This window comes from Ctenocephalides felis, unplaced genomic scaffold (genome assembly GCF_003426905.1).
Source record: "Ctenocephalides felis isolate EL2017-DRISC unplaced genomic scaffold, ASM342690v1 CF-g0.4_SCAFFOLD_01886, whole genome shotgun sequence".
NCBI lineage: Eukaryota > Metazoa > Arthropoda > Insecta > Siphonaptera > Pulicidae > Ctenocephalides > Ctenocephalides felis.
The window spans coordinates 24,440,325-24,454,523 of record NW_020538040.1 but is presented as its reverse complement, the minus strand read 5'-3'; the positions used below and the strand labels follow the sequence as shown (position 1 = coordinate 24,454,523).

The 14,199-nt window shown below is 27.3% G+C and overlaps 2 protein-coding genes and 1 long non-coding RNA gene across 3 annotated transcripts in view; 1 reads left to right on the top strand and 2 right to left on the bottom strand.

Moving 5' to 3' along the window:
- The window catches only part of LOC113377195 (EF-hand domain-containing protein D2 homolog), a 59,286-nt gene extending 57,019 nt beyond the window's left edge, over window positions 1–2,267 (top strand). The window contains exon 3 of the mRNA XM_026617420.1: window positions 1,187–2,267. Within this exon, the coding sequence (XP_026473205.1) occupies window positions 1,187–1,442 (256 nt within the window). The 3' untranslated portion in view covers window positions 1,443–2,267. The remainder of the gene's footprint in view (window positions 1–1,186) is intronic.
- A 431-nt stretch (window positions 2,268–2,698) lies between these two features.
- Window positions 2,699–3,943, bottom strand: LOC113378309. The gene is made up of 3 exons (XR_003367168.1): window positions 3,547–3,943; window positions 3,212–3,445; window positions 2,699–3,111 (listed from the first exon to the last, which is right to left on the bottom strand). It is a non-coding gene; the product is annotated as an uncharacterized LOC113378309 (long non-coding RNA).
- A 3,686-nt stretch (window positions 3,944–7,629) lies between these two features.
- Window positions 7,630–13,020, bottom strand: LOC113377769 (peflin-like). The gene is made up of 5 exons (XM_026618190.1): window positions 12,885–13,020; window positions 10,334–10,514; window positions 10,119–10,262; window positions 9,779–9,861; window positions 7,630–8,066 (listed from the first exon to the last, which is right to left on the bottom strand). Exons 1-5 carry the CDS (start codon window positions 12,897–12,899, stop codon window positions 7,923–7,925), a joined length of 567 nt encoding a protein of 188 aa, XP_026473975.1. The 5' UTR covers window positions 12,900–13,020; the 3' UTR covers window positions 7,630–7,922.
- Between the last annotated feature and the right edge of the window lie 1,179 nt (window positions 13,021–14,199).

Genomic DNA, 14,199 nt, shown 5'->3' with positions numbered 1-14,199 from the left:
AGAACTTTAATGGTTTAGTATGTTTATTAAGACCAGGTACTCTATTATTATACCAAGTAAATCGTCTAATTTTGATTTTAACAAACGTCAAAAAAACTACTCATTTTCTCAAACTTTGATAATTTTTTAAAATTAAACTGCTTGTCGTAAGGCCGTAATATTTCAATAAGTTGTGTAAGACCATGATATATATCATCAAAAAAAATTCATTAAAATCGGCACAAATTTTTTTTCAACAACGAATTACCAGAAAACGGCTTGGTACATTTTTACCTAAAACTAATCAGTATCATTCCCTACTAATATCTTTCAAATAGTTTTTGATTTTTAAAATCGATTCGGTAGTATCAGCTTAAATGTGGATGAAAAGTTTAACACTTCTTTCGAAATGACAAAGAAACGGCTCGGCAGATCGTCACACAAAACTGACAAACGATAGTCCTCATTAAAATACATTAAATGGTTTTTAAATTTCAGAAATTGGTACAGGCGTTTTTGAGAAAACGTCTTTCAAAGGTCTAGTTTTGACAAATGCCAAAAAAACGATACTAATTTTTGCAAACTTTGACGAATTTTTAAAGCTAAACGAGTTGTCGTAGGGCCGTAATATCTTAGTATGATCTAGAAGACTATGGTATCTACCGTGAAAAAAATAATAATAAAAATCGTCGAAAAAAAAAATTTCAATACTTTATTACAAAAAACGGCCCGGCCGATCTCTACCAAAAACTCATCAGCACGATTCCCAACCAATATCTTTCGAACGGTTTTTGAACATTCAAAATCGATTCAGAACTGCGGGCTAAAACGTGGGCGAAAACTTTTCACACTTCTGCTATTTACAAAGATACGGCTTGGCTGATCGTCGCGCAAAATTGATAAAGGCTAGTCCTCATCGCGATACATTGAAAGGCTTGTAAATTATTGAAATCGGTCCAGCCGTTTTGAGAGAAAACGTCGATTTACGGCAAAAAATCTGTTCATATACACACACACGTACACACATGCACACATACTTTTTCCAAATTTGGTCTCATCTGATTCAGAATGGCTCGAAACGTCGAGAAAACAAAATCAGCAAATCGGATTTTTTTATGAAAACATAAACTTATCCTTCGGGAAGTTAAAAATATGCTTTAAATATATTCTGTTTATCCAAATTAAAACCGTTGTTCTTTTCCTTTAGAAAAGCTCGTGCCGGCGAACTGATCACCGACTCCGGCTTATGCCAGCTGGCTCGTCTGACCGAGATCGACGTCGATGCTGTCGGCGTTGGCGGCGCTAAGAGTTTCTTCGAGGCCAAAATCGAGCAACTGCAAAGAACCAACAAATTTGCCGACGAGATTCGTGAGGAGCAGATGGAACGCCGAAGACAGGAGGAAGAAAAGGCGCAACGTAGGGCTCAGTTTAGAGAGAAGGCAGCCATTTTCCAAACTTCCTAAAAAATTAAAGGATTGAGGAGAAAAGAGAAAGTATATTATTTTATTGAGTTGAGTTTTTTATCATTTTTGTTTTTTTATACTTTGATTCAAATGCAACTGTATCTTCTTATAAGAAGACTGTTGCCAGTTCATTTATTTTTCTATTTTTCGGAATCCTTAATTTAACCCTTTGCGCTTGTATATCACTCATTTTAGAGAGAAGGCGGCTATTTTCCAAACTTCCTAAAAAGTTAAAGGATTAAGGTGGAAGGAGGAAGTATTTTATTTTATTTATATCAGTTTTTTGTAATTTTTTTTTATGAAGAAAAGGCGCAACGTAGGGCTCATTTTAGAGAGAATGCGGCCATTTTCCAAACTTCCTAAAAAGTTAATGGATTGAGGAGGAAAGAGGAAGTATTTTATTTTATTGAGTTGAGTTTTGTGTCATTTTTGTTTTTTTTATACTTTGATTCAAATGCAACTGTATCTTCTTATAAGACTGTTGCCAGTTCATTTATTTTTCTATTTCTTTGAATCCTTAATTTAACCCTTTGCACTTGTATATCACTCTTCCGGCGCCAAAATAGGTATTACTTATGCAATTTACAAGTGACAAGGTTTAAGATCATTCGCTAAATTTAATTGAGGGTTTTTGTTAAATTTTCCCAGTAAGCACGCGACATCAGTGCAATAGTCGCACTGATGTCGCGCCTACGACATGAGACATCGCCGCGTCGTAGTCACGAATGTGTTATTGAGATGGATCCTACACTTGAATTGACATCGCATCGCGATATCTCACTCGCGACCACCGTACGACATCTTAGCAATATCCAATTTTAGTACAAATGCATGCATAATTTTTTTATAAAATTAATAGACAATTTATTAGAAAAGCATTTATTTATTTATAATAATTACATATTATTGAAAGATTACAAATTGGTATGACAAACGTTTACAGATAATTCTATTTTAAAACAATCATAAATAACATAAATCCTAATTTACAATTATAAATAAAATAATAATTTATATTTATATAATGATGCACATTACTCAATCTTATATATATATATATATATATATATATATATATATATATATATATATATATAACAGCAATGTGTAATCTTATATATAACAAATTTTTGTACATATTTGAGGAATTACTTATACAGTAGAAACTCGATTTACAGGACTAATTGTTGTCAATAGGCATTTGGCTAATCAAAAATCCAGATAATCGAATGTATTAAGAATTATGTTGTGTATTTATTAAAAATAACAAGTACATACATAGACAACAACAAAAATAGTGTTTATTAAGAAACACTTTCTTACAAATGTACATATATATTTTCTTAGATTACATAACATACATATACTAAAAACCTATAAACTTGTATGTATGTGCAAGTTGAATATTTGCATGTATATATAAATTGCTCGTGGTTTGTAGTTTGCATAACCGAAAGCCGGGTAAACGAGTTTCTACTGTACAGGGAACAGATATAATTTCTGAACCTATATCATTCTCTAGTCTTGACCTATTTACAATTGTACTCCTCAAATATTGTCTTGACTAAAGTAACTTCTAAGATCTGCCATGTGCTCCTAGGGCAAAAAAGAATATGACTTGTCTCATCTCACTACCGTTTCATCGCACTTCATTATATGTGAAGATTTTCTAAAAGAATGAACATAATATGTATGTATTAGAAAATGTTATATATATATATATATATATATATATGTATATATATATAAATATAGTTCAAAAGACTTACAAATTCAAGACTAGTCCCCATCTTCAGTGACTGTAATTCATCCACAAATTTAACAAGCGGGATGAACTCCGAATGCATTATTTTGAACCATCAATCTTCACGAAATGATCCCAAATATCATCATGTGTTTGATCTTGTAAAATTGACTGGATTTATATCTTCAGTATCATTTTTCTATGACAATACAGCGGCGTGCTCTTGCTAACCTCTTCATTTGACGCATCGTTCAAATATCTTTCATAATACCATACAAATATCAAGTTAAGTAAACGTTAAATAAAATACTATAGATAAATTAATATAGTTATATATATATATATATATGATGTACTTACTTTTCCATTTTATTTCAATGCTAAGTTTACTAACAAGATAAAGCACAAACACCCTTTGTTGACAACCGGCCATCTTTAATCCTAGATAATCCTACTGTTCCTGTACCACAGTAGTGTTACCATATATCATTGCTTCGTGCATAGCAAATTCACAAAATTCAAAAGTTATTCATTTAATATTTGATATTTATTCCAAACAACAAATAGAATTAGAACTAAGCATCTTTTGATAAATATTTTGTTTATGATTAGATTATTAAAAATATATATTTGCGGATAAAAAATTATTTTTGAGCATTTCTATTCAAACCTCGCGCCATCAGTAGAAGCATTTCGGGCAATACTTGTTTTTTTTTTATTTATTTATACTTGAACATTTATTAAATTGAAATAATTTTAACAGAGATCAAAATGATTAGTACGTAATTTCGATTTTTATTTGATTTTTTTTTAAATAAAATTTTTTGAAAAATTGAGATTTTTGAGAATTTTTAAAAAAAAATTGACTTTTTTGAAAAATTTGATTTTTTTTGCCTCGATTTTTTTTTTTAATTTGGAATTTTTTCAAAGCAATCATGCTACGCGGCTATTTCAGAGGAAAAATACCGAAGCGCGTAAGCGCCGCGCCGCAGTATAACGGATAAACTTTAGAAATGTTAACAAATGGTATACTTATTATTAAAGTTTCTAAAATATAAGATAATTTGATGTAACGGTTCTATCTCAATATAAATATAGCTTTTGACATCCTTCATAAAAAACGACCGATCGGTATGTCACAATTGCAATTTTAAACGAACATCTACACCACGTTGGTTTATTGTCACAGCGAGGATGTTGGCAGGGATTTATATAGAATATTGCTACAACATCACGTGCTTACTGGGTTATTTCTTTAACATTTTGTGATATTTACTTATATATTTTTTTCTTAAATATAACACTTATCGTTTGTTGCAATACTAATTATCTTATAAATATCAAATTCAGGAAAAGTATACTATTTTTTTTATTTAAGTTCTTCTCATTTTTTTTTTTTATACTTTGATTCACATGCCGAATACTGTTAACAGCTGTTGCTCTATCTCTTGGAATCCAGAGAACTATCGACCATTAAATAATTTTTAAGATAGTTGATGAAATGTTATTAAAAGTTACTATTATGTTTTATTAATTTTTTGATTCAAGTTTTTGTCATTTTTCTTTTTATATTTTGATTCACATCGAACTCAAAATACAAAAGACTGTTAACAGCTGTTACACTATTTTTGTATCTCTTGGAATCCAGAGATCTATCTACCATCAAGTAATTTAAGATAGTTTATTAAACTTAATTAAGGATTATCGTTATATTTTATTTTTTTGATATTTTGTGATACTTATATTTTTTTATATATTATATTTACCACTTGTTGCAATAATAATTATTTTAGAATATTCGATTGAGCAAAATTATATTATTATTTTGATTAAATTTTTGGTATTTTTGTTTTTTTATAATCTCAATGGCGTGCAACTCAATGAAAAGACTGTTATCACATTTTCTATCTTTTGAAATCCAGAATCCATATTCAATTTAGTTGCACGTTGTCGTTATGCATTTTCTTTTTTTTTTTGATATTTTGTGATATTTGTTTTTTTAAATATTAGATTTACCATTTGTTGCAATAGTAATTATAATCTTATATGTAATGAATTAGATTGTATTTTCGTATTGTAGTATTTAGAATTTAACATTTTTGATGCATATACAATATGCTTTTAGTATTAGGTTTATTCATAAGATGTATATTATTAGGAATTTTATAATTAGAACGTATTATAATTAATTTTAAGAAAGTGCTGACATTAAGATTTCCATAGTAAAGCAGTTAAATGCAAACATTTATTTTTCAAACACCTAAATATTTATAATTATAGTGAATATTACTAGAAATTAGATTGTCTTGAAATTAATTCTATAAGTATAACATGCATTTAGTTCATAATCCTATATGTAAATAGAATGTATAAAGTGTAAAATATAATTATATTTGTCAATATCTGTTTTAAACATTATTGAAAGTGATGAAGAGAAACGATGTTTGCGATTAGGAAATACAATATACAGTATAAATTATAATATGGAATGATAAATTATGTACTTACTACTATTCTTCAAGAATCAAATGTGATTAAACAAAGTAAGTTATGCTTGCAAAGCATTGTTTTAAGTTACCGGAAGAATTTTTAAACGTATTGTTGAAGAGAAAACAAAGCATCAAGAAAGTAATAAATGAAAAGGCTTTAATAACTACCAAACTTAAACTAGTGTAAATGATTTTCACCAAAGAAGAATAAACATTCACAAAAAATGAATATATACAAAAATTTGGGTAAATAAGAAAGATAAAGATGATAGATGATCTGAGATAAAAAATATAGTTCTTCTGCTTCATTAATTAATGTGTTAAAATTTATCATTTATTTATTCATCTTTATGCTTCAGGGAATTGAGTTATGATTTAGGATTATGATCCACATTTAGAGCATGCATTAATATGGATTATAATAAAGTCGTTGTTGGCGAGAGTTCAAAATAATGTAAGGTAAGTTAAACTAAAACTGTAATGATTTTTTTTAATAGCATTTATTTCAAATCCTATTAGTGATAAAAATAAACTTCTTTAAAAGAACAATTATAAATTATTTTTAAATGACTAAGCTACTTTGTTTAAAGAAATCATTTGAAAATAATTCATAATTTTTTGAACAGTATATGTAAATTTCATAGTACATATATGGAAGTTCATATAAATTACATATACTATTTGATCTTAACATTTCATAAATTCTCTATTAGTTTCAACTTTTGAAAATTAGATCAAAATATTAAATCAGATATAAATATTTTTGCATTTCCAATCATTTGCTGTCTGTTTACAAGTTTTGTATAACAAATGCATAAGGTGTAAATGGAATTTTGTCTTAAGGCAAGTTACACCTTTTTTTGATATGGGTAAAAAAATTGTATTTTGTCTTAAGATGTATGAATTTTTTATTGATATGTGTGAATAATAATAATATATGTTTAATAATGTGTTTTCATGCAAATTCGGCTATTCAACTGCACAAATACACACATTGCGCAGATGAACAGCCAATCAGAATTTATTTTTTTAGCAATCAAGTAAAAACGTCTTGTCTGATTTTCACCAAACGTTAATCAGCATGATTACCAATTGATTTATTTTAAACAGTTTTTAATTTCGTATTCAGGACTCTTTGTGGATTCTAAAGAAACAGCTTGGCCGATCATTGCATAAAACTAATAATAGGAAGCCTTCGTGAAGTTTTATCAAATGGGTTTACAATTTTTGAAACCAGTGCAGGCGTTTTTGAGAAAACATTGAACAAAAGGTGAAATTTTTACGTATTTTTACCAATTTTGGTATAAAACGATTCAGAATGACGAGAAGACGATAATTTTCTGGTAAAAACATAAAATTCTTATTTAAGTTATAACAAATGTGGGGTCATGAAAAATGAAATAAGTCTAACTAATATATACTCTTGAAGATAAAAACAATTAAACAAATTTGCCAATACAATTTTATTCAAATTCCATGCCAAAAAACAATAACTAATCATATTTATACAATTTTAAAAACAGATATGTGTTAACAGAAAATTGAAAATCAGGTAATTGAGTCTTTATTTGAAATCAATGTTAGGCTTACCATGAATCTAAATCTAAGTTTAAATCTGGATAAAATTGAATAATATTAAGAAGCATAAACACAGTATATATGCAATTGTTTAGGAATGTATATATCACACAAGCATATATAAAGCATTTCTTAATGTTTTTCTTTAAATAATTAGTTTAAAAATACATGCATTTAAAGCTAATAAGCAAACAAAATTTTGTTCTACAATAAATTACACATTTCAACAGAATTCCTAATCTCATTGGGTTTGGAACCACTTGTTGTATATTGATAGTTAATCATTTGGACATAGAGGGCGCCATATGATGAAGCTAAAAAAATATTCATAATTCAGTTAGCATCAGTGAGTTAGTGATAATGTTTGTACAAATGGAATAACACTATAATTTCTGTTACATTATAGTTAAAGTGTAAAAAAAATGAGTGAAAATATGGCGTCCCATATTCCTTACAATAATTGGTTCACTTACAATCAGTTATAACATCTGCATACAAAATGTAGGTATTTCAATTTTATATATACAATACAAATTTCATTTACAATTTTAGTAGTTATTTTATTAACTAATTGATAATAAAAACCCTTTTAATACACAAAAATGTGTGTGAAATTTATTTAATACTTATGAAAATTTTTAAATCTTTATTGTTAACAATGATTTTTTTTTAAATAGAACAACTTAAAGCAACATTGAGAAAATCTTCGAAAGCTATTGTTATGGTTCCTGTTTGTTGGGAATCTCGTTGTCTGAATGCTTCTGTGAACCTCTGTATTTGTACACACATGACAATGAACTGGTCAACGGAAACCTGTGAGGTAAAAATAGTTGAAGTATAAAATGAAAGCTACAGTTAGTTTAATTGTTAAAATGCTTAAGGGGATATTCTAGTCAAGCATTTTAAATAAATCTTTTTTTTATATATTTTCAAATTTTAACTATTCAAGAATATGTGTACAAGAGATTTTTTTAAAATTTAAATTATTTTTGGAGATATAGCTGTTTGACTACAATAATCCTCCTCAGTTAGCTTTCTTCGAGACGAGTTTTTCTCAAAACTGTCTTACGATACCATCAATTTCTCAACTACTACTGAACCAATTCAACTTAAAATATTTTACAGTGTCTTCTCATTAGTATGAACTTCTTCTCTTCATTCCCAAACTTAGATTTTTACTATTTTTTTTAAAATATCTAGAATAGAATTTTATTGGAAAAAAGACACTATTTTGTCAAAAAAAAATGTATGCAATTCACAGAGTTGCAACATATATATATATATATATATATATATATATATATATATATATATATGTTAAATATGAACAATAAAACACTCAGATTTTTAACACACACTTTATTTAATAATTACAGACATTTTGAGACCATGATATGCCTCATCTTCAGTGTAATTTCAAAGCAGTTAATTCTATACTAACACATTATTGAATATTTTATTTAAATTACATTTAATTTAAAAACAAAACACCAACTATCTCTTACAAAGCTTGACACAGTACTAAACATGTGAATATTTACAGAAATATTTGAAACAAATCTTAAGTGTCGAAGATGAAGGAACAGGATTGATATTATTGTAATGTAAAGAAATGGAGTGCGCGATCGCATACTGGAATCAACAAATGTGAAAACAGATTAATTTATTGAAGAGAATAAGATAAATGAAGAAAACATTATAAATTATTAATGATGTTTATGTAAGAGTTGTGTATAATATTTGTGTTGGTTCTCAGATTTACGCTATTATTAGTCAGAATTATGATTCTGCCATACTCTGTTTAAATAAGTCTTTCTCAAAATTTAAATAAGGCTTGTGGATGATGCTAATATCAACAACCATAAGTTTGATTTTGATAATCCCTAAATCTTTCTTCATGAAAAAGACTTATTTGAACGGAGCATGGCAAAATCAATGTTAATAGTTCGGACTAACAATAGTGTAAATCTGAGAACCGACACAAATATTTTATACAACTCTTATATAAATATCATTCATAATTTATAATTTTTTTTCATTTATCTTATTCTCTTCTATAAATTAATCTGTTTCCACATTTGTTGAAATTAGTATGCGATCGCGCACTCCATTTGTTTACATTACAATAATGTCCATCCTGTCCCTTCATCTTCGACACTTAAGAATTGTTTCAAATATTTCTGTATATATTCACATGTTTAGTACTGTGTCAAGCTTTGTAAGAGATAGTTGGTGTTTTTTGTATTTTGAAAAATTAAATGTAATTCAAATAAAATATTAAATAATATGATAGTATAGAATTAACTGTTTTGAAATTACACTGAAGATGAGGCATACCATGGTCTTGAAATGTCTGTAATTATTAAATAAAGTGTGTGTTAAAAATCATACTTAACATTTAATATTCGTTCCACTCATATCACAAAATTCTATATATATATATATATATATATATATATATACACATATTGTTGAAATTCTTTTACATATATCTTAACCACTTATTTTAAAACATTGCAGCTTACCTCTTTGTGGTTCTGTACGTCACTCTTGTTAACTAGGAATGTTATGAATTGGTCCGAAAATCGAAATCCCATTTGGGTAAGTGCTAGAAATTTATATATAGGTTAGTTATTTGTTGCTTGTGCATGAATGTGTTTAATGATAATGTTTATAGTGAATTCATGAAAAAGGTTCTATATACAATTCTCATCAAATAGAATGTTCAAGAAATTAAATATGAGATTAAATACAAAATTTAAACAATGAGAAATCTAAATCTAAATGAAAAATCTGAACATAAATTATGAAGTATAGATAGTTGGAAAAACTTGTTTCTGTATGAAAATATCTGTATGCGTTTACCTTGGCTCAATTCTTCTTTTTCTATGTGTCCCGAATGGTCCCGATCATAAGTTTTAAAAACAGTCAGCCACTGATTTATATAAGCATATAATTTTTCAAATTCATATATATCTATTGTACCCGTCTTGTCCAAATCAAACATACCTAGTTTAAATCAAAAGCAAAAATGATTATTTATTACACAAATATATATAAAACAAATTAAAGTTATTTACCAATCATAAGCTGGCAAGCATTATCAGAAAAATTTTGGCCTTTTCCATTAACCAAAGCGGATTGTAATTCCTTCGCGGTTATTTTTCCTGATCTGTCTCGGTCGACTGCGTTAAACCATTGTTGAATTTCTGGTGGGACACTCGGTTGAGATTGGGGGTAGGATCCGGGGTAACCTCCATACTAAATAATAAAAATTTGTTACATAAATATTTGTATTACCAAAGTAATTGATTGTTAAAACAAAATGGATTAGATAAGAATGCAATTTGATCAAAATAATTACTTTTTTGAACAAATTGTTGTTTTTATTAATGAGTATTATATTTAATATGGATATATCATTTACAAACTGCAATTCATACTTAATAATAAACAGTTGATTTTTTTTTTCTAAAATGATTTTTTTAAAAAAATTTACACCAGCTGAAGGATACTTTAAATGCGAATATTTCATTCTTAGACACCAATTTAAACAATTTTCTAAGTTCTAGCGTTTATACGTTTGACATTTTAATAATTTTCTACTGACAAAAGAATTACAATAACATAGCCCAATTCTTGCAGTTCCTTGTGATTCATAATTAAATTTACTAATTTTAAATATTTAGCAGACCATTAGTTGAATATAAAGAGTTAAAAGAATATCATCCTTTATTCATTAAATATTTTGTCACAGCCCAATTCTTGCAATTCCTTGTGATTCATAATTAGATGTACAAATTTTAAATATTTAGCAGACCATTAGTTGAATATAAAGAGTTAAAAGAATATCATCCTTTATTAATTAAATATTTTGTCACAGCCCAATTCTTGCAATTCCTTGTGATTCATAATTAGATGTACAAATTTTAAATATTTAGCAGACCATTAGTTGAATATAAAGAGTTAAAAGAATATCATCCTTTATTAATTAAATATTTTGTCACAGCCCAATTCTTGCAATTCCTTGTGATTCATAATTAGATGTACTAATTTTAAATATTCAGCAGACCATTAGTTGAATATAAAGAGTTAAAAGAATATCATCCTTTATTAATTAAATATTTTGTCACAGCCCAATTCTTGCAATTCCTTGTGATTCATAATTAGATGTACTAATTTTAAATATTCAGCAGACCATTAGTTGAATATAAAGAGTTAAAAGAATATCATCCTTTATTAATTAAATATTTTGTCACAGCCCAATTCTTGCAATTCCTTGTGATTCATAATTAGATGTACAAATTTTAAATATTTAGCAGACCATTAGTTGAATATAAAGAGTTAAAAGAATATCATCCTTTATTAATTAAATATTTTGTCACAGCCCAATTCTTGCAATTCCTTGTGATTCATAATTAGATGTACTAATTTTAAATATTCAGCAGACCATTAGTTGAATATAAAGAGTTAAAAGAATATCATCCTTTATTAATTAAATATTTTGTCACAGCCCAATTCTTGCAATTCCTTGTGATTCATAATTAGATGTACAAATTTTAAATATTTAGCAGACCATTAGTTGAATATAAAGAGTTAAAAGAATATCATCCTTTATTAATTAAATATTTTGTCACAGCCCAATTCTTGCAATTCCTTGTGATTCATAATTAGATGTACTAATTTTAAATATTCAGCAGACCATTAGTTGAATATAATGAGTTAAAAGAAAATCATCCTTTATTAATGAAATATTTCGACACAGCCCAATTCTTGCAATTCCTTGTGATTCATAATTAGATGTACTAATTTTAAATATTTAGCAAACCATTAGTTGAATATAAAGAGTTAAAAGAATATCATCCTTTATTAATTAAATATTTTGTCACAGCCCAATTCTTGCAATTCCTTGTGATTCATAATTAGATGTACTAATTTTAAATATTCAGCAGACCATTAGTTGAATATAATGAGTTAAAAGAAAATCATCCTTTATTAATGAAATATTTCGACACAGCCCAATTCTTGCAATTCTTTGTGATTCATAATTAGATTTACTAATTTTAAATATTTAGCAGCCAATTAGTTGAATATAAAGAGTTAAAAGGAAATCATCCTTTATCAATTAAATATTTCGACACTTGTGTGTAATCATTTAGCAATCCTAAACACAACATGAACACAATTATTAATAAGGAAATTGATAAAAAAATATATAAAGTTACGAGAAATATCCATACAAAGTTGCATACATTTGGTGAATATATATATATATATATATATATATATATATATTTGTTATATCTATATGTTCAAAACATTAAGATAACAAGCTTAATTATGATAGCAAATATTTGGAAACTTATATTTATTTGCATCATTCTGATAACTTATGAGTCATTGCATTTTTATAGCTTAGATATAAAACTATTAATAATTATACTCAATTGTTGCACAATTTTAAATAGTTCATATCCTGTTATTAGCCTCTTAATAAAGTTGTTAGTAAATTAATTGCATCAAGGTCTTACTAATAAAAATGCTTAACCTAGAAATAATAAAATTTTAATTGTCCTTTGAATCCTTTTAAAATATCTTTGAATAAAATTCTATAATATATTTAAATCTCACCTGATTATGAGACATAATGGCAAGTTATTTTAAAATGTATACTTTTCAAATTTAAATAAATTTATTTAACAAAATTTAACCAATATGACACTTGTAGCTATTTTGACAGCTCTTCTCGTACTGCTTCTTGTGTTGACAATTGACATTGACTCATTGACATTGACATTTGTGATGTTGGTAAAACGTAGCGTTATCTCACGTAGCCTTTTCTCACTAATCGTAGATGTTGGTATTCAAAGAGTTCGTTGTAAAAAAGATTAATTCAGCGGTTTTCAACCTGTGGGGCGCGACTCCTCGGGGGAGGGGGGTCGTATAACTGTTTTCAGAATACTATTTTCGAAAATAAACCTACATTTTTGAAATGATATTAAAAAATAAACAAATAAATAGTTTTATACATGTTTTTACATAATATTGCATATTATTTTGTAGTCTGATGATATCAGTTGAATATTTATAATATTAAATTGTTGGAAAAACTAAATTGGAGCAGGGGGCGCAGCATTATAAATGTTGGAAATCACTGGGTTAATATATATTTACTACGTTTATCCAGGCGTATTTTTCCGATGTCCGATGTGTTATACGTGTAACCTATACAGTATGAGAATATAATACAATGATACTCCGACTTACGAGTGGGCTGACATATAATTGTTTCGTGATACGAGCCGCCGAGAAATTTTAGTTTTCTAGATATATGTTGATAATAAAATGAAAATATGAAGTAGTGATGCATATGCTATGTATCGTGCCTAAACTAAATTTTTTTAAAAAAATTATTTGAAAACTTTAAACAAATTAAATATTTGAGAATTTTGAAAAAAAAACGACTTTTTAAAAAAAAAATTTTTTTATTCTAAATTTTTTGAAAATGTTTAATTTTCTTTCAAAGAAATGGCGCTGCTTAGCTGTTTTAGATAAACATTAGTAACGAACTCATAGAAATGTAAAAAAATGTATTAATAAAATATCTTGTAATTTGTTGTGCATATGTCTAATGATCATTTTTGACCGCAAAATGGTATTTTTTAAACTTTGTTTGTTGGATCTCAGAAACAGTTGGATCTGCCTTCCCAAAAATTTAATCAGTTTTTCATTGTTTAACAAGTGCATGTTTTTTGAATCATTGATGTCGGACGCTCCCTTCTCTCAAAAACTGAATTACTATTTTTGTCACTTTTTGTCCCGTATCTTCAAAACGGCTGGACCTGCCTTTGCCAAAACCTATTCAGGACGTCTTTCCATCAATAGGAATCGAACGCTTTTTTAATCATTCAAATCAGTTGTTCCGGGGGCGAGAAATTGTATCGAA

Coding starts and splice junctions, on each gene's coding strand:
- LOC113377769 (XM_026618190.1), bottom strand. Junction 10,263..10,333: donor TGCTTGCCAGCTTATGATTG/GTAAATAACTTT, acceptor GATTTAAACTAG/GTATGTTTGATTTGGACAAG. Junction 9,862..10,118: donor AAAAGAAGAATTGAGCCAAG/GTAAACGCATAC, acceptor ATAAATTTCTAG/CACTTACCCAAATGGGATTT.